The sequence below is a fragment of the Neolamprologus multifasciatus genome, chromosome 18 (genome assembly GCF_963576455.1).
Source record: "Neolamprologus multifasciatus chromosome 18, fNeoMul1.2, whole genome shotgun sequence".
NCBI classification, from domain to species: Eukaryota; Metazoa; Chordata; class Actinopteri; order Cichliformes; family Cichlidae; genus Neolamprologus; species Neolamprologus multifasciatus.
The window spans coordinates 25,022,446-25,042,904 of NC_140456.1; the positions used below are offsets into that span (position 1 = coordinate 25,022,446).

Sequence of the window (20,459 nt, forward strand, 5' to 3'; positions counted from 1 at the left end):
ATTAGCATGCCTATTAACATATTAAGCTATGTTTTTAAGTGTAGTGGAAAGTAGTTTTAGCATCATAGTTTTTGAGAAGTTATTCCTACATTTCCTACGATTTACAACCTGAATAGGTTATAAAGCGATAGATCTTTCAGCCCAATTCTACTTTTTCTGCATAATCCATCATACAAAATGTAATCAAATGGAAAAGTCTCTCTTTTTAAACTTGTTTTATCAGTTTTAATCTTTTAACTTTATGCATCAAGTAAAAATTAAATTATATGCACCATTCTCTGACTTGAAGAAATTAGTTTAACATTTAAACCTATTTTCTGCACATTCCACCACATAAAATAAAATATTTTTTGTGTTTACACTCAGTCTTTCAAATAGATGCAAGTAAAACACAGCAGAAAATAAATAAAGTCAAAGACTAGTGGTCCGTTTGCTCTATTTTTACCTGTAAAGCAGGAGTAGGGTAGGCGGAGGTTTACCCTGGTGCAGGTGTGCTGCAGCGGTCAGTGGAAGAATCCGCGAGTTCTCTGTGAGTTTCCCATTAGGTCGTTGCGCACTCTGAGCTTGTTTAGGGTTTTTTTTCGGTGTAAAAAGAAGTTTTCTTCCCATGCACAAAGGATGCTAATGTTTTTGTCACTTTTTATGGAATCAAACTCAAAGTAAGGTCAGTACTTCCACGCTTTAAACGCTGCATGCTCATACTCTCTCCCGCACTCGATATATTATCCATTGTTGATCTGCACACAGCTGTTGTCAAGAACATCACACTAGCTTATGTCACTGTCGTGAGACATTCTCGCAAAAAAATCACGATTTTAGTAACGCAGTAACGCAGCGTTCCTACAGGAAAGTAACGGTAATCTAATTACCGTTTTTGCGATAGTAATCCCTTACTTTACTCGTTACTTTAAAAAAGTAATCAGATTACAGTAAGGCGTTACAAGTACCGCGTTACTGCCCATCTCTGGTTGTAGTTTATTTATAGCATAAAGATAAATGTTTAACAAATCTGCTGAATAACCTGGAAAAAAACATATTCTGTAACAACAAATGTGCCTGAGTTTGTATACAATACATGGACTGTATAGGTACGTGTATGTAGATGGAGTTATGATATATTCAAAGTGAGCATCAGAATGGGGAGGAAAGGCGACTTAAATGACTTTGAACGTGGCATGGTTGCTGGTGCTGGACGGTCTGAGTATTTCACAAACTGCTAATCTACTGGGATTTTCCCCACACAACCGTCTCTATGGTTTACAGAGAAGAGGAAAATATCCAATGAGCTGCAGTTTGCTGGGCAAAAATGGCTCGCTGATGCTAGAGGTCGGAATAGAATGGCTTTAAGCTGATATGAAGGTAACAGTAACTCAAACAAGCACTTTTTAAAGTCTGTGAGAGACCATCTCTGAAAGCACAGTACATTGAACCTTGAAGCAGATGGGCCACAGCAGCAGAAGACCACAGCAGTTGTCACTCCTGTCAGCCGAGAACAAAAAATTGAGGCTGCAAATTACACAGACTCACCAAAATTGGATAAAAATTAGAAAGATATTCTGTTGTATATTGAGTGTCAATTTGTGCTGTGACATTTGGATGGTCGCTTTTGGCATAAGAAACACAAAAGCATGGATGCATCACGTCTTGTATCAACAACTCAGGCTGGTGATATTTTCTTGGCATACTTTGGGGTACAAACTGAGCCTTGTATGAACACCAAAGCCTACTTGCCAAAATCCATCCCTTTATGGCCACAGTCTTTCCATCTTCTGCTGGAACACAATGTCATAAATACTCTCAAACTTGTTTCTTGAACAATCTTGAGTTGAGTTCACTGCACTCAAATATCCTCCCCAGTTAACAGATCTCAATCCATTAGAGCACCTTTGGGATGTGGTGAACCAGGATATGCAGCCAACAAATCTGCAGCTCAATTCTATTCTATTCAATTCATATAGCACTAAATCACAACAGAGGTCATTTCAAGGCGCTTTATATTGTAAGGTTAAGATTCTACAATAATACAGAGAAAACCCCAACAATCAAGCGACCATCTCTGGATGAGCACTTGGCAACAGTGGGAAGGAAAAACACTCTTAACAGGAAGAAACTGCCAGCAGAACCAAGCTGGGGGAGGGGCAGGCATCTGTCCCAAACAGCTTGGGATGACAGGAGGAAAACTATATGGACCAAAATCTCCGGGGAATGTTTCCAACACCTTGTTGAATCCATGCTATAAATAATTAAGGGAGAATGAATGAAAAGGAGATTTGCAACGTGTACCTATTAACGTGGGTAGTGAGCCTGTTTATCCCTAAAGTGAGGGTTGCTCATAATATTATTTTAGTGTGAAAGGCATTAACTTAAGAGTTAGTTGGATACTAGTTAAAATATAATATTTTAAATTTTTTTAGGCGAGTTAATAATAACTTAAATGGTCCACAGAACAAAGCACATTAGGACCATTATTCATGTAACCATATTTACTATCAACAACGAATAATTAGGAAGCGGATTTAGATCTCAAATAATGGCAAACTACTGGTCATACAGAATAAGCACTATATAATACAACCAATGGGCTACTAATAATTTCACACAAACTAATCCACCAGTGTGTGAATGTGAGAGTGAATGAATAGTGGAATTGTAAAGCGCTTTGAGGGTCTCGAAAAGCCCTATATAAATGCAATCCATTATTATTGTTAATATGCAATAGCTAACAGTTATCACTTGTAGCATACAATACAGTATTGCTAAGTTATTTATATTATTTACACCGTCTTCATTAGACAGATGAAAAAAAATGCACAAATAAGAGATGAACTTAAGAATTTTTATTTCTTAAAAATAGCACAGGTCAAGCAAACATTGGAAACATTTAATATTAGTACTGTTCCATATCACAAAATGAGTTATGAAAAGAATAATTAAACCACACAAACCATATAAGTTTTTCGATATGTAATAAATTAATCAGCATAACATAAGAAACAAAACCATGCTGTGTACTTCTGTGTCGCACAGGAAATATTGAAACTCCAATGCCGAAAATTTAAGACACCTGAGAATATAAATATCAAAACAGCTTGCTGCAGCAATTATTTAGTTCCACGGTTCCTCCCATTTACCTTAACTAAAGCTTTGATAAGAGGACTTTTTAAAAAATTACATTAATGTAAAAATTAGCATCAATTTAAAAAAAAAAAGAGAAGAACATCCATTTCTGTACAATGTGCATATCTGAGATAGTGTGGTGACAAGAAAAAAAGAAAATGCCTTTTTGTCCCCAGCTCTTGGTGAGGCGGCGCGGCAAAAATTCAATCTGAAATGGACTCAACTCCAAGCCACATTCAGTGATGTGAGCAAACAGATTTTGGATTGAACATATTCAATCATCATTCTCAGTGAAATGACAGTCTGCAAATATTTTTACTTTGTATTTAATTGCCCCCCTTTTCAACTTCTGCTCCAGCGAGTAGTGAAGTTTAACCCTTTGTAGATCTGAGCTTTAATGACTGTGGAGATTAAACTGCTACTGTCTATTCACAACAACAGGTCACTGAGGAAAAGAAGAAGCAGCTACACAGGTAGTAAAGGGGTTGCATATTGAGTCAGTAAGGACGAGGGTACGTAACAGGCCATCTGGCTGATAAAAACAACTCTTTTCTTAAAAATCCAAGGCTCGATGGTTTTATAGGAATTTCTGAAAGACTGGTTGGATGGATTTTACACAGACACTGCAGAAACAAAAACAACTGTTTTGACTGTGAGGTATGTTCTTCTTGTGACAATATAGCTTGAGAGTCTATATCAGACGCGTTTGCTCCTCTGATAAACAGTCCACTCGTTCAAGGTCACTGCCAGCAGCAACCGAAAACTTTCAAAAGCTCGGCATTCACTTCAAAGAAAACGGCTCCAATTAAAATGAAATCGACGGGAAAACGAAGACGGCGTGACACGAATCAGCAAGACAATCGCGCCGATCTTAATGTGGAGGAAAGCGAAACAGATCTGGGGAAGCCAATCCCATCTAGACACATTACACAACAAAAGAGATGGCCTGGATGACTGAGAAAACACAAAGATAAGGAAAGGAAAAGGCAGGTTTTTTTGTTTTGTCTTTTTAAAAACCACTGGTTATCAACACAAAGTTCCACAGTGCCCACTTGGAGTAACACAGTAACAGTGCAAGCCATTATACTATCCAGCAAAATATACCTGTGAGAAAAAAGTGCTTATTGCATAATGAGTTTCTGTTATGCGCCTGCAAGAGGGCACGCATACCTATACAATGATCCAACTGTAAACATGGTGCAAAGTAGTTATGACATAGTTTAAGGCTTTCAAAGTTTCCTGAAGAAGTGTTCACTGAGTTAAAGGAATATGTCCATAAGCGGGACAAACAGTGGAAATATTAAAAAAAGAAATAACACACGCACACACACACTCTCTATTCAGACCTGGACACTACAAGTCGGTCATAAGTACATAAAATACATTACAGGTTTGACTGATTTGGTAAATGGTGGATCTAATATTTAGGATGGGTTCATTCCTGAAATCTGATCATTTCATATAGATTTAGGTGCCAGCATACCTAAATCTACCGAACAGGTTCCAAATCCACATTTGTGTATCACTATTCAAATCAAACACAGGTGGAACTTTTATCATCAGGGATGCACTGATATATAAGCAAAAACTGTGACTGGCCGATGACTGATATAAGACTGAATCTACCGATAGTTATCTGTTGTGTCAAATTAACTGGGATCTACTTTGTTTCCAGGGCATAAAAGAGACTAGCTTGGATATCAGGGAAATTTTTTGTTTTTCCGACATTGGAACCGACCTGGAATTTCACAATCAGTGCATCCCCAAGTATTATTAATGGCTGCTTCAGTGACACGACTGCACAGCCCACATCTATACTGTGTAGATGTGGAAAAAAAACGTTCCACTGATCTAATCTTCTCAGAATTTGTTTTTGGTTTCCACATAATCAGTTACAGTAAGATTTTGCCCCCCCCCCCTCTCCCAATGCTACTCATAAGACTCTGATTTATCTGCTGTTAAAAGAAATAACTGGCACGTGTCTAGATTTTGTCATCTTTCTCCAAACCCTCAATGAGGAAGTGAATGCTTTTACTTTGAAGGCAGCAGGCTTAAAAACAAAACAAAAAAATAAAAAAAATTTAAAATCAACTTGCATACAAAACATTTCTCATTTCTGTCACTACAAAAAAAAAAAGGTAAATCTAAAAAATAAACCGCACACACCAACACTCACAGGCAATGCCATTCTATCAAGCATACGTACTGTATGTTACCCCTAATATAAGGACTACAATTCATCACGTGTATTATTTCTCCTGCTAGTAGCATTACCATTTTTTTTCTACATTAAAAGCTTAAAGCTTATATACATTTGCATCAGGTTTAGACATAATACTGCTGTGTATTATGTGTCAGCATTTCATTGATGATAACTGGTGGAGCCTTAATGATGGCGTGCAAACAACTCTTCTACATTGAAATTCGATCCACTTTCAGGCTAAAATGAGTATTTGATCTACACTTGAACTGGATATATGTGAAAAAATATTGACTTCAACGGAGATGGTTACTGAAGCAGTATTAAAAAAACATGAAGGAATGTGTCACCGCTATAACTTAATATCAGCAAAGCTACAAACAAACAAAAAGATTTTTAAAAAGCGTCTATCCATCGCCTCGCTATCTAATATCCCAATATTGTGCTACTCATGGTAAATAAATGTTACGGACAAGGTAGAAATGAACCACAAGAAAACCAGAGGATTATTTGGCTGATGATGATGATGAACGTGCAGATTTGTACAGACAATATGAAAAAGAAATCCCTGCAATCTGTGAAAGTGTTTCAGTTTGAGACGATGACATTACCTTCAGGGTTGGGTTTGATTTTAATCGACTGAAATCTGCTTCGTGATTCTCGTTCTTATCGAATCCTGAGATCAAAATTTTACGAAAGGCAGAAAAAAGAATTACTGTGATAAACGTATGCTGCCATCAGGTGGTTATCCACTACGAGGTATTCTTGATTTGATTTTTTTGGTTTAAACGAAATACAATATTTGTGCTAGCTGTGTGTGTTTCACTTCTATGGCAGTTAAAACCTACTGATTTTTATTTCAGCGGGCTATGTTGCAAAACACCGTTTAGTACTTTTCCAAGGCATGCTGGGACTTTTGCAACTCTTATGTGATTTACCTGGCATTAAATTCTTGGGATCTCATCCACAAAACTCTTATATCACTGCTACTGATGCAGGACAGTAAAAACTACATTCTCAGATCACCCTGCAGTAAGTCTACCTTCATGCCTCCAACTTTCCTTAACTGCAGTGATTACATTTCACTCTATCATTATTGGGTTTTCTGAGGCTTAGCCTAGTCTGCCATACTGTAAACATCACACACACATGCTCATGTAACTGCCGATGCAAATGGAAGCACAATAGGTCCAAAGTCTTGCTTTCAGGAAACGACAAGTGGAACCAAAAGCCGCATTTCTTAACGAGTCCCCGGTTCTCTTAGGTTCGTAACAATTTTCAAACCCAACCCTGGTTGCTGTTGAGTGGGTGGACAGTGTTCATGTGACTCAACTGTGTGGACACAGAGACACATCCAGCTCTGCGTGTGTATGTTTGTGTGTACGTGCACATTTGTTTTTAGTGCAACACAGCAATGCTAAGTCCTAACTAGTGGATCTGATTGTAGTCGGTTCACTTGAAACTAACGTTGACCGTCTTGTGCTCCCGTCAATGCCAGTGCACAGCAAACCCACGCCACCCTAATTGTGCACGTCCGGATCAGAAGCCGAGGATGCGCCCCTGTTGCGCCCCAACATGGATGGCTTGAAGTCGGGATGACGGCGGGCGTGCTTGATCAGGTGGTCGCTGCGCATGAAGCGCTTGTTGCACAGCGGGCACTGGAAGCGTTTTTCCCCTGTGTGGGTGCGAGTGTGGCGGGCGAGCTCATCGGAGCGGGCAAACTTCTTCACACAGTTAGGCCAGACGCACGGGAAGGGCCTCTCACCTGGACACGAAGGCAACAGAGAGCAGAGAGAAATCAGAGAAAGCACACAAGACGGTGTTTCATGACTAAACAGACAAACACACGGGAACAGAAATGCTACTCCCTTCTCTCTGACGAGAATCGGTTTTACAATAAACAACTGCATACATAAAAGGAAACCAAAATTATTTTCACTGATCTTTGATCTATGCTTGGTTAAGGTGCAAATTTCTGCAACTAACAGCCTAACTATGAAATAAAACGTCAGAAAAAGTGAACAGTTCCTGCTGCCAAAAATGGCCCACAGCCTCGGGTCATTAAACCTCCACATTATTCAATAATATATAAAAAACAACAAATGTTTACATGTGGAAAGGTAAAACCATGAAGTATGGATTGAAAATGTCAAAGTAAAAGCTGACAAAATTTAAACTCATGGACTGTTTTGGATTAATTCACTTTCGTGTCATTTCAGTTCGCACGTGTGCTTTATTTTGCCTCTAATACATCACATCAAACTGATTCTTCATATCTTTTGTGTAGTCCTCAGATATAGGTCGCTGTTGAAGCCCACATTATTCTGTGCTTTCAAATGAACTAGGAAGGGAAAAACAGATTTTGTATGCTTACAGTTTGTGTTATTGCACAATGAAGGAATCTGTTAATCTGATTACTTAAATCAGATCAATTTAAACACAGTGACACAAATGTAACACCTGCATTACCACTTTTCACGTATATTTAGATACGTGAAAAAAAGATATAGGATCTAGATGGCTAAGATTAGCCTTCCTGGGCTACTACTAGGCTTAATCTCCGGCAGGCAACACGAGTCAAACCCAGGATAAGCGAGTGGGATGCTCGGTGCCATTTGCAAGATCACAAAGCCTGGCCACGTTGTTGCTGCAGAACTCTGTGGGCGTTCCCACGACACCGTCTTTGAGCCGTTTCCTGCCCTTAATCCATTTGCGCCTGCTCAGTGACACTGGACACGCCAAATCCCCTGATTTGCGAGAAAAATCACACTTAAAGTCACTAGTAAAGTTACGCTATCGTTCTGACGGATAAACTATTCACAACTAATCTGCCTTTATTACATAGTTAAAACACATGGGTGGGGTGTATGGGGACATGTAATTACGTATTCAGCAGTAAACACCCCAAAATGCGTTGAAAGCCCTATATATGGCAAAGGGGTGGCGCATCCAGAACTGGATATCAATACATTTGATCAATAATTTACACATCGCGGAGGATTGATTTCAACTTGTCAGCATGCGTGAGGGTGAGAGTGTGATGCCCAGAGAAAAACTACACAGCGCCAAGCACTTGCTGAGGCCTTTTACGTTGTCCCACTATCATTTTCAGCGCTTTCAACTTTAAGGTTTCGTCTTACGTTCATTTCATATGCAAATCCAGCCGAGAGGAAGACTTTCGTCACAGGTTTTAACGTCCAGCCCAGTTCTTTTGTTGGTTTACTTCTTTGTCAGACTCCGAGGGGAGCGTTTTCCCCTTTGTTTGGCTAAATTACTTTAACAAGTTGTAAAAAGAAAATAAAAAATCATAAAGAAGCAGCCAGCAAGCACGCTTACAGTAGTTAGTGAAAGGCACAGCACTCCCACACCTCATATAGGTCTGATTAAACGATAAAACCGCCTGCTTGCATGGCACCGAGGAAAGCAGAAGTTGGGGGTACAAAGTTGAGCTATGTCAAGGGTCTAGCTAAAGCTGTGTAAATACATGACATGTGAACTGCTGATATGACCGATGTGTTGTGGTCGTTCCCCTCCATACCTGTGTGCGTCCGGATGTGTGCCTTCAGGTGGGAAGATTTCCCATAAACTCTGTCGCATCCGTTAAAAGTGCACCGGTGTCGCTTCACCCCTCCTCCTGCTCCCCCGGCCCGCTGCTGGTGCTGCTGTCCGGGGACCGGGGTGGCGGTGGGGGTCATGGTAGGGGTGGTCGGGTCGGACAACGTGGTGTAGCCGCTCTCCCCACCACACGAGGAGTTGCTGTTCTCCGAATAGGCCGACATCGGGCGGAACTTGCCGTGTAGGTCGGTGAGGATACCAGCCACCGCCACCACGTTAGCTCCCTCCAGCCTCAGCGTGTCCCGCACTTCCCTGTCCTCACTCGACCCTTCGGGCTCCCCGGGGAGCAGGCCCACCGAGGCAGGCTGGTTGGCGGGGGCGACCGGGGTGGGTCTGTGTAGAACAGGACCGCTAGATATCGATACCAGACACTCGGCAGCGAAATAATCAGACGACGCAATCAGCGACATCGTTATCTACTTTGCTTTGTTGTATTTAGCTTAAAAAAAAGAGTTAAAAAACAATCGACCAGGAGGGGCTAACGGTAACGTTCGTCTGATCCCGACCTCGTTTTCATCAAACTGGACGAACAAACCGCTTCCAGCAGAGACTTGTTACCGCCATACAGCGTCTCAGCAGCTTGAGAATCACTGGATAAAACAAAGAAACGGCACGTTTACATGCAATAACACACTAAGACCGTGCTAATTCTCCCGGTCCAACATGCGTGCCCCTCACTGTCTGACGGTTCATTGTGTCTGAGCCTCCCAGAAGCCGGTCAAACCTACGCCCCCTGGTCCCGGACTGACGATGCGTTCAGGCTCATCGGTGAACGCTTTTTGGTGGCGTACACTGGTACAAATGTCTACAAAGCTCTGGATAATTCTCTGATTTTGTTGTTACAGATACCCACATGCGTGTCATTTAACAGATATGGCAAACTCACCCATGTACTGAAGATAAAAACTGACATTATTTGAAGATATCATCGTTTAGGTACACCTGTGAACGTGTCATTTCTTTAAACGCTAAATCATACTTATGGCTATAAAGGTAACAAGCTAAATAGTTGTGCAAAGTCATGCCTGAAATTTGCGGCAAAAGGCGGTTAATGTCTATTTTTTTTAACAGGAAGTTGTACAATACGATTTTTCAGAGTCTTGAATGCCGCGCGGACCAGAATCTCGCAGTGACTGACGTCGCAGCACGGGCGTGGACCGCGGGGTTGGGTGCATCGTGGAAAGTAGGTGGCACTGGAAGCCTGCCTGTTAAACGATGGGGGAAGGAGATGGGGATGAAAGGCGTGTTGTGTAATTTAGTTTGAGCTCAGTCTGAGAATAAGGAACGTGGCCGAGTGGTGGGGGTGAAAATTATTCTGTAAAAACGCCATAATAGCTGCCAAAGCCTCTACTTCCCCACCTGCTTGTTATCCATACCACACAAACACTAGATGTCCCTATTTTCATGCTTTAACTGCTCTCAGCTGTGTTTCTTTGTCTTCTGAAAAGTTCGTGGATCAGCTTTTCACTTCACTAACAAGTGTTTAGTGTAGTAGTGTGTAAGTATAAGAAAATTATTCTTCTGAAAGTTCTTTTTTGTGTCAGTAACTTTGTAATGTGCCTAGTCAGCACTCCTGTCTGATATATATGTGTCAGAAATGTGTGTGGCTAAAGGGGGGCATGGGATGGCACCACTCCCATCTAAAGTTTGATTACTCCTCCCACTAGTAGCTACGCAAGCTGTGCAAAAGTCTTCCGCCGCCCCTCATTTCTTTTTATTTTGCTTCAAGTGAGCCAGACTTTCTTCTCTTGAGCAGTAGTTCTCCAGGATGCCTGAAGGTCATTCAGAGTTATTCTTTGGACAGTGGCTGCTTTTCACTCATGTTCAGTCCAGTCCTTGTACCTTTCCATTTTTTAGAGGAATGTTTTTTGTTTGTTTAAAGCTACTTAACACTGACCTATGAATCATCCAAGCACGGAAAAGGCAACTAACACAAGGGATGAACCCGTGTTCTGTGTACACATAACAGACAACTTAGCAAAGAACCAGTTTTAAATTGTATCTTTTGACACTTTGTTAGTAGCAGCCTATCACAAAAACATAATTTGTTACCATTCCATTAGTTAGATCTATGAAAAATGCCAAAGATAACAGAAAATAGTATTTTTGCACTAACAAGGTGATTCCCAAAGAGCTATTAGCTAAAAGCTTGCCCTATCTCAGGATGCATAGTGTGTTCAGGCCTAAAAACCTACAGTAGATAAACAATATTTGAAAGCATGTCCTTCAAAAGTAGCAAAGTCCATCAAAGGCCTGACGCAGGAAATGAGAGATGCAACTACTCCTTCAGTTGATCCATCTACTGTTCATTGAAGCTTCATCAGAAATGGTCTCACTGGAAGGGTGGCTGTCAAGAAGCCATTCTGAAGGACTGGAAACAAGGAAAAAACGCTGAGATATGCCAGATCACAAAATAACTAGACTGAAAATCAGTGACAACATGTCTGATGGAGTGTTGAATCCAAATTTGAAAATGTCAGTTCGAATTATCATCAATATGTACAGAGGAGATCAGGCAAGAGTTACAACGGTGAGTGTCTATAGCCATCTGCAAAACATGGTGAAGGCTCTGTCATGGTTTTGAGCTGCATTTCGGTCAGTGATGCTGAGATGTGGAGATCTTGCTAAACTTGATGGACTTATAGAATGGAATTAACACAGGAAAGTACCATCAGGTATACAATCTGGAATCTGTTTGAGCACGGCAATGATCCCAAAAACACTGCCAATGCACTAAAGCATACCTGGGTAGAAAAACACACAATGGCGCACTATCAGTCATGGATTGGCCTCCGCAGAGCCCGGACCTCAACATTATTGAAGCAATGTGGGATCACATTAACAGAGAACAGAACAGAAAGCAGCCAACATCCAAAGAAGAGGCCTGGAGGACTATTCCTTAAGACTACTTATAGAAATTACAGGAAAGCTGTGTTGAAAAATAAAGATGGTCACGCCAAATATTGACTTTCAGGCTTGTTAGAGGCTTTCAAAAAATGCCATACAGAGCTTTGAACCACACCCTACAAATTTTAAGTGGTTTGGTATTTATATTTCTTACTTAGTTACCTGTGTGCCGCCCCATTTTATCCTGCAAACACCCCAGTCTCCAACTCAGTATCCTTGCAGCTGCCAGCTTTGCAAAGAAATTCTCTCCTTACATGGTTCATGTCTTATGTCTGTCCAAGTCAACAAGGGTGTAAGAAAACTTGATGTTTTGCGAGGCCCGGTGTTCTGTCAAGTGATTGGCTCAGTGAATGTTTGTAGCTTCAGTCTTGGAAGGTATTTCCTGATTGGTTGCTGTGAGCAGTATGGGTCACAGAGGAAGCCCATGTACAAGCCTGGTCATTCAGTGGCTGTGAACAGTGCTTGGTTTTCATCTCACTCATATGTGGAGGATCGGAGGCAGCCAGACCTGTAGTGGGTTGCTATGGCAGTATTGTTGTTACTCTTCAATGGTGTACTTATTTTTCTCCTGCTACATGGTAAGTTTTATGGTTTGCTTTGCTGCTTTGCTATATTAGTTCTTGAAGAGTGAATTCATTTTCCAGTCGAAACAGGGTTTGGCTGTAGTAGATGTTATGTATAGAAGTTTGACAAGGGCTGTAATGTTCTGTCGATATGCCTGAGTTGTTTTTTTTTCCTTTTCAGTAGGTGATTGCCTACAGGGGAAACCAAATCTCTGTGATTTAAATTGTTCTGGTAAGATCTTTGTTACTTAGTCTAATGGATCTCAGATTTATGGATGCATGCACACTGACAAGGAGGGGTTTTTTTCCCTCAAAATTTCCTTTTCAAATTTTTAATTGTGTTTTATTTGCTAAATTATTTTCACTAGGATTTCCTACCTCTGAATTACTCTATCAGAAAGGGGTGAGATACACTTACAGGTATAGCACGACAATTACCAGCACCCTTCACGGCTCCACTGGTGGCAGGAATGGTCTGGCTTTGGACTGTCTGGTTGATATTGATGTGGTCTCCAAGTGTCACCTAATGATGCAGGTCAGCTTTAATAAAATAGTTTTTGCAAAAAAACAACAGTAAAAATGCATTATTAAATAAAAAAAATCTGATATTTAATGTGCATGTTTGATCTCTACAGATAAGGAATCCACAGATAAAACGGCTTTCCCCTCAAAAGGAGCACTCTGTGCAACATTTAAAAAGTCTGAGGTAAAGCCGATGTATAGATTTAATACAGTCCGGTGTGTTTTCACAGATGATGGCGAGTGAATGAGTGCAGAATTCCTTCTCTTCTGTTTCCTTTTGCATGTGTGTGTATGCCATTCTGTCCGCTCATTTTGGAATGCTGCAGATGTTTTTCCTGTGAATCTGATTCTCAGTTCAGATGCTCCACTTGTCTGTGTTCCCCGGTCTTATGGGGGCCTCATCTGGTGTTTTTGTTTCCCAGGGAGTCACTGGAGAGAACACGCCTCAAGTTCTCCCTCCAGAGGGGGAAGGTCACGGCCCTCTGTCTGCAGGAGGGGGAGCAGGTGTGGGCTCTGAACATTAAAAGGGCTCTACTGAGCATGTTCCAGACGTCCCCCATGGCTTCCAAACTGACATTAGAAAATGAGGTGGGTTAGTGGAAATGGAATTTGTTTCCATTCATTTCCTAAATATGCATGTATATGAAGAAATTCTTCCCAGGGGTATTTAACTTTCTTTCACTCTTTCTTTTCCTCAGACAGATGTGTACGGCACCTGCATCAGCAGGTACGAGAGGCGAGGACTCATACTGCTGAAGACCAGGGATCTAAAACAGTGCCATCAGTCCAGGCTGGCAAACTTCTGGCCTCATTCAGTTGCTCTGAGTGAAGACACAGTAAGATTAGGGATCTTTCTCAACAGTGTTTGGAAATGTTGATATGTCATTAATTAGTGACTAACAAAGTTGGGAATAAACATGCACATGGTGGTTATTTTATGGTGTTATTCCTGTAATTTGGAATGAATACTTCTAAGGAAAAGGCAGAAAAAGGAGTAATGGTGCTAGTCATCCACACAGCTGAATTAGAACATATATTAAAGTGTGGATTTGAGTCATATTGTAATGATAATGAGTTTGTTTCTTCTTTGTCTTTTTGTTCTTTTTTGCTAGTCAGTGCATTTGGAGCTACAGTGTGCTCAGCGCCATGGCTCTGTAATGGAAGAGGTTAACTGTACTGAGGCTGTATCCATGATGACATGGTCCAGGACTACAGGGATGGTGAAAACCCAAACAGTGTCTAAGCTACTCTTGCTCAGAGCCCAGCCAGGAAGTCCTCTAGGAGCAGGTCAGAAGACTCTGCAGTCACCTTAATCGAATCTAATCCCACTCACTACCCTAAATCCCAAACATGTCACCTGTTTGGGTTAATGAGGGTTTGATAATGGCATCCATAGGAATGGGTCAGCACTGACTGCTATACCATGCATCTCTCTGATTTCATGAAGTCTTGGGGTTCCGTTGCTCCACCCATGGCTGTTTGTTGACTGTTTTATAATACACTAACCCCATGTTTGCCTCAAAATGCTGTGAACTGTGCGTCTTTCCCTCACGTGAAGTCTGCAGAAGCACAAAAAGTTTGGTAAACTGGGCTTAAAATGTCTGCTAAAGAACTCTCTTGCACTTGACAATTTAAAAGCGTGAGCGCGCCCATGGTCTTAGCCAGAGCGCGTCTCTGTGGGTTCTGTGGCATTGTCTCTTACTCTTTTAGAGACCTTGATTCGTGTTCTCCTCATTGTCCCTGCAGATTCCTTAGGCACTCGTGTGCCAGCTGACCTTCAGTTTGAGGATGAAGGAGCTGCAAGGCTGGGAAAAACTAGACCAGCAACACCACAGGAAGTTGGTCAGACTGTCAGGATGTTATGCAGCCTCACCTCAGACCCACAACTGGTAGGCCATAAATGCAGCAGGTCACAATCTTTTAATTATATCAATTATACTGCAGTCCTCTTCAGCAGTGACTGTGAATAGCTTACATTGACTGCACCATGTCAGATCACTGAAGGTGTGTTTGTATATGTAATTCATGGCTGGACATCCACTGAAGCTTTTGGTGCAAAAGCTCAGAGAGTGATTACTATGAATATCCCTTCCAAAGGTTAGTCTCACTCAGCCTGGCAACTTGTTTACATGGGAGGTTTATAAAGACTTTCCCCAGACCACGGCTCGGCAACCTGCGGCTCTTTAGTCCTTAAAGTGTGGCTCCGCGTGGTTTGGGGAAATAAATTAGTATATATATAGTATACACTTCAGTATTTAGCTGAAGTGTATTTTATTTATGTTAGTTCTTTTTTAACTTGTAGTTCTAAATTGGAAGATTTGTAATATTGAAATATAAAAATAAAAATATATTCTATTATTTTTTCATCACTCAAAATAAGCGGCACACTCGCGGAAGCCAGTATACCCGCAGAAACGCCGTGCATTTATCGAGACTTTCCACCCCAGGTAGGTCAATTATGGATCTTCGGATCCACATTATGTCAGCAGCTATTCTCCACCGTGAACTATGTTAAAAACAAACACCGCTCACGCCTCACAGATGGCAGCTGCGTCCTGCGTAAAGATGAAGGTGACTTCGTACAGCCCCGATTTGCAGACGCTGTGCGCAGAGGTTCAGGAGCAGAAGTCCCATTGTAAACATACCACGGCAGACCCGACGATGTTTGCATGAACACGCTTTTCAGCATCTCTTCATTGAACACTTTTCACACACGGTTGCTGTACGCACACAGCCCGACACACACCAACACAACAGTATAGATAGCACAGACGTTAAGGCGTGATTGCGTGTACCGCTCAGGTGCGTCCGCCTCCCCTGCAGCGGCACTGCAGACCACGCCCCACCACACACATTAACCAGGTAAAATACATATTTAGGCAGAATCTTGCAAATATCTATTTTTAATTTTTTAGCAGCATAGTGCTTTTTTTCCAATTACTTTTTAAAAGCCAGGTCAAGGCTCCAAAAGCCCAAAGGCAAAATAAGGGTGGCGGCTCACAACAGTTTTTGTTTGCTACATGGATCATTTTAGTTCAGCTTTCCTTTTGTTATATTTCTTTAAGAGTTCAAAATGTGTTACTTACATAAATAAAATGTAACTTTCTCTGTAGCACTTTATGGATTTCATAAGCAACACACCTTAGTTGTTCACACAAAGCATAAAGGTAAAAAACAATATATACAGTGTTATCTTGATTTTAGATGTCAAAAAGTATTTGCGGCTCCCAGTGTTTACCTTTGCGTGGAAACCGGGTCCAAATGGCTCTTTGGGTGTTAAAAGTTGCTGACCCCTGCCCCAGACTCATAAAATGATAAACTTATAGTGTGAAGATCAAGTGATTGATAGGATGACAAACTGTGTTCACAGTTCTGTAAGGGTTCATTTTTCTACTTTAACACTTTTGAAAAGCTGATACTTGACATTCACTAAATGTTAGCAGCAACTTTAGTCCATATTATATATGTTTGGTTTTTCTGCTCCAAGGTATCACAAGAGTTTATTCAACTGGTGTTCCAGCTGAAAGATCTGACTATCTCTCAGCTCAAGACACTTTGGCAAGAAGCTTCTTTCAAGTGCCGCAATGACTGGTCAGTATATCCCAGAAGTTTTATAAATGAGTATCTTTTGGTTGCTCCTTGAGTTCCCTGTCAATCTACCTCCAGTAAAAATTCTGTAAACATATGAGTATACAGAATCTGTAGGCCAGGAACAACACTTTTGATACTGAAAGCTTTATGGTTCCTCTTTTCAGTCCATTTGTGGACTGAGTTCTTTTGTTCCCAGGGACTAGATCAGCAGACCACGAGCCCATGGGAGTCCAGATTGTCTCCACCATGACTATTGCACATGTCAATTAATAAAACGTATTTCCCTTAACTGCTAGTTGGAGTAAAGCTAAAATAACAGCCAACTTAATTAGACAATATTCTGTGAATGAAATGACCCAGCGGGCCCAAGGACAGGGTCACCTCCTTGTCTATTAAACATATCAAATCTGGCCTTATCACAGTGGATTAATGATTTATTACTCACAAGAGCAACAGAAAGCAATTAGCAAGGAATTGCCAGTAAGGTGCGGCAAGAACAGATAGTGTGCAGTGTGGTTTAGTGCATGACTTCATGGCAATATAATATTATTACAAGACTTTGCTCAAGATATAATATTAATTTTTGTCATTTTTAGATATGCTGAGTATTGTAATAACATATGTGTGATTTATCACCTTTTTATGCAAATTATGTCCTCAAAGGTCAACTGTGTCCATGTCTGTTTTATATCTAATGAGATCAAATTCAGTTTGTTTGTTTGTTTTTACTGCAAAATGAGATGGTTACTAAAACCTTTCATAATTGTTGCTATAAGACACAGTCAGTCTAATATCAATCTGTGTACTTTAAAGTTAACAGCCTTCCTGTTCCACAGGAATATAACCAGAAAACAATCCCCTGGCACCCGGCTGTGCTCATTTACAGTCTCATTCAGACTCATGGCAACATGCTGACAATCTGTCTGCATTTAGAAATCAGACAACAATTATTTGCAAGCCTCAGACAACCACTCTGAGAGTGATTGCAGTTTGTCCAAGTCAGGCTGCAACTATTTGCAGAAAGGTTGCCTCCTATCAGGTGACTTGTGCAATCGCTTTGTAATAAAAAGTGATTCTGAGTGTGCAACACCAACAAGCTCTGGGCAACTATTTACTCACCACCCCTGAAAAGAGAACACATTGAGTAGGCAACCACTGATTTTAAATGCAATGAGGTTACTGCCCTATTTTAATCAGGGCACTCAGGCATTAGCTTACTCTGAATTAGGAGGTAGCTTTGTCAAGCTAAGTGTTCCCAGTGCTGGATGCTTTGTTTTTGTTTCTTTGGCTGAACAGTTTACTAACTAACATAATCCCAGGATGGCATTGCATGAAATAAGCCCTCTTGTTCATATAATTCTCAGAGTATTTCAAATTATTTGATAAAATATTGATCTTTATTGTCCCTGTACTGTGATACAATATCACCACAAAAAATATCACAATACTATGCTGTATTGATTTTTTTGTCACACTCCAAATTTGTGAAATGTGAAATTTGGAACTTTGTGAGGAAGAATAATAAAAATGATAACCTAAAATATTTTGGTGCCCAGTGAAATGTCCAGTTAGTTGTAGCTTAAGTTAAGATAATCAGGTATATATGAGCAGAGTTTGATACTGATGTTGATTAATTGTTTGGACAGGCAGCCGCTGTTGGATGCATTGCCGGCATGTGGATCTGAAAACTGCATCATATTACTGACTGACCTGATGAGGAACAAAGAGGTGGAGGAAGAGCAGGCTCTCTCTCTCCTTACCACCATAGCCCTCGTCCCTCATCCTTCGTCAAAGATCATCTCCTCCATCAATGTAGGAACCTTCTGATGACACTCATGATGACCTAAGTCTCTCATCAAAACTCACATGAAATATGTTAGTTACCCAGATGTCTGCTCTTTGTGTTAGGCTTTAGCAGAGCTCCCAGAGCTGCGGTCCAAGACTTTGTTGGTTGGATCATCTCTAGTCTATCAGTTGTGCCGGAGGTCTCAAAACTCCTGCACTGAGCTTTCTCAGGTACAGACCTTTATGCAGATCCTTGAGAAAACCCTTCAGGAGGGCTGTGAAGGAGAAGAACCCACTCAGGTGCAAGAGGTAATGCAGTGACCTAGAACTTCATCTCACTCTCCATTTAATGCACAATGAATTGTGAGAGGATTTACATAAACAATGCCCAATTTGCATTTATTATGTTGCCCACCAGGTTCTTTATGCTTTAAAATCAGTGGGAAACACTGGTGTGTCTACTTCTGCCTTCATTCCCCTACTAAGCCGTTGCATGCTGAGCTCCTCAGCGGCCCTGCAGCTTAGGCTTGCTGCAATCCATGCCTTCAGACGCTTTCCCTGCTCAGCTGATGTGAGTTAATTCAGAGTTAATATTTAAGCCAGCAGTTGAATAAAACTGTGCTAAAAGAGCACAACAAACCACCCTTGGTGTTCTTTATGCTCACCATATTCTTAGACAAGCCTTCACGAGCTGTATGGTTAAGTGAGGCGATAATCAATTCCCTGTGAGCTGAGGTGGAGATGACAAGGTGAGGAGGTGAATAGGAGCCGAACGTCAGTACTGACAGAGATTTCCTTCCCTCAGAGGTCTGTGCTGTTGCAGCTGTACAGCTCTTCCCAGGAGGATACTGAGGTCAGAATCGCCGCATACCAGCAGCTCATGCGTTGCTCTGACCTGGATGTGTTTGAAGTGGTGAAGACGACCCTGAGGAGTGAGACTTCCAGTCAAGGTGGGGTTTGTGGAAGAGATGGCCGTAACAGCTTCTGCTATCAGAAATGTTTAATGGTGGAAAACAGGAAAATAGTGAAGTGCTGGACAAACAGCAGAATATTTGGTGGTCACTAAATCTCAGAATATTTCTTAGATATTCTCTGAATATAAATATTAGATCATATTTATCAATTTCCATATATCACATTAATACTGTATTCTTGAAAATAAGCTGAGACATAATTCTGAATGGCATTCAAGCCAGCATACAAGTCTGTGGTCAGTCACAGATGTGCTTATTCCTATGTTTTTGAAAGGCACGTATATTTGTTTTGGGGTTTTTTGTTTTAATTTAGCTGATTAAAATCCATGTAGGTGTACAGAGGCTATTGTTATTTTAGTTTATCACTTTAAAATGTCTGCCTCTGTGTTTATTATTGTAATCTCTAAATACTCCTTGTATTAAGAAATAAAAGATGTTCTCAACAGTGTGATCTACTCCCATCCCGAAGCAAACTCTTGAGTGATGGCACAGATTGAATTCCTTTCTGTGTATCTTAGAGGCGCATGTTTGATTTATGTTTATTTGCTAGAATTTGTTAAGGAATGTAAGGGAATGCAATAATGTTTCAGACTTTTCCTCGGCTTGTCTGTGACCTGGCATGTCTTGAGCTCTTCCCTTCTTCTGTTTCTCTAGTGGGCTCATTCGTGTGGAGTCACCTGACTAATGTCCTGAGGAGCGAGGACCCTGCAAAGCAAGCCCTCATTGAGTCGCTGCCCGACGACATTATCAGCAGAGATTTTGAAGCCGAGTTTTTAAAATATTCCTCCTATTCAGACTATACTGTCTCATCAGGTATTTCAATTTTAAAACTGTAATTCGTTTTCATAAAACTGCACGATACACTTCAGATTTGGAAGCAAATAAACTGAGGTGCTGATCAGTGTCACTATACCAGGAGGGTGATAATGCATTTAAAGGTGCACAAATATATGTCTTCTTATATTGCTTTATTTCCTTCTTTTGTATTTGTTTTAGGCGTCGGAATCAAGAATGTGGAAACATCTCTAATTTTCTCCCCAAAATCATTTCTACCAAGATCTGCTTCTGCCAACTTGACCGTGTATTTTCATGGCAGAGCCCACAACCTTCTAGAGGTGAGTTTAACCCACATCTTATCTTTTACACTTTTTTTTTTCATTTTTTACTCCTTTTCCTGCCTGGACA

General features: G+C 40.9%; 2 protein-coding genes across 4 annotated transcripts in view; one reads left to right on the forward strand and one right to left on the reverse strand.

Annotated features, from left to right (window-relative positions):
- Positions 1–627: 627 nt before the first annotated feature.
- LOC146498054 (Krueppel-like factor 9) lies at positions 628–10,014 on the reverse strand. The gene is made up of 2 exons (XM_085140417.1): positions 8,856–10,014; positions 628–7,082 (listed from the first exon to the last, which is right to left on the reverse strand). Exons 1-2 carry the CDS (start codon positions 9,340–9,342, stop codon positions 6,838–6,840), a joined length of 732 nt encoding a protein of 243 aa, XP_084996543.1. The 5' UTR covers positions 9,343–10,014; the 3' UTR covers positions 628–6,837.
- Positions 10,015–10,460: 446 nt separating this feature from the next.
- Positions 10,461–20,459, forward strand: part of apoltp (apolipoprotein lipid transfer particle homolog) — a 48,693-nt gene continuing 38,694 nt past the window's right edge. For 2 of the 3 annotated variants that reach the window (XM_085140413.1, XM_085140414.1), the window contains exons 1-15: positions 10,461–12,417; positions 12,584–12,634; positions 12,771–12,937; positions 13,038–13,108; positions 13,347–13,512; positions 13,623–13,760; positions 14,037–14,211; positions 14,671–14,813; positions 16,412–16,515; positions 18,162–18,327; positions 18,424–18,609; positions 18,719–18,871; positions 19,106–19,250; positions 19,929–20,087; positions 20,271–20,389. In XM_085140413.1, the coding sequence (XP_084996539.1) occupies positions 12,363–12,417; positions 12,584–12,634; positions 12,771–12,937; positions 13,038–13,108; positions 13,347–13,512; positions 13,623–13,760; positions 14,037–14,211; positions 14,671–14,813; positions 16,412–16,515; positions 18,162–18,327; positions 18,424–18,609; positions 18,719–18,871; positions 19,106–19,250; positions 19,929–20,087; positions 20,271–20,389 (1,998 nt within the window). In that variant the 5' untranslated portion in view covers positions 10,461–12,362. The remainder of the gene's footprint in view (positions 12,418–12,583; positions 12,635–12,770; positions 12,938–13,037; positions 13,109–13,346; positions 13,513–13,622; positions 13,761–14,036; positions 14,212–14,670; positions 14,814–16,411; positions 16,516–18,161; positions 18,328–18,423; positions 18,610–18,718; positions 18,872–19,105; positions 19,251–19,928; positions 20,088–20,270; positions 20,390–20,459) is intronic. The other variant, XM_085140415.1, reaches the window with a different exon arrangement.

Bases quoted from the DNA above. Each gene is read 5' to 3' on its own strand.
- LOC146498054 (XM_085140417.1), bottom strand. From the start codon at position 9,342: ATGTCGCTGATTGCGTCGTCTGATTATTTCGCTGCCGAGTGTCTGGTA. The intron at 7,083-8,855 runs GTATGGAGGGGA...CTTCGTGTCCAG, and splicing joins ACACATCCGGACGCACACAG to GTGAGAGGCCCTTCCCGTGC.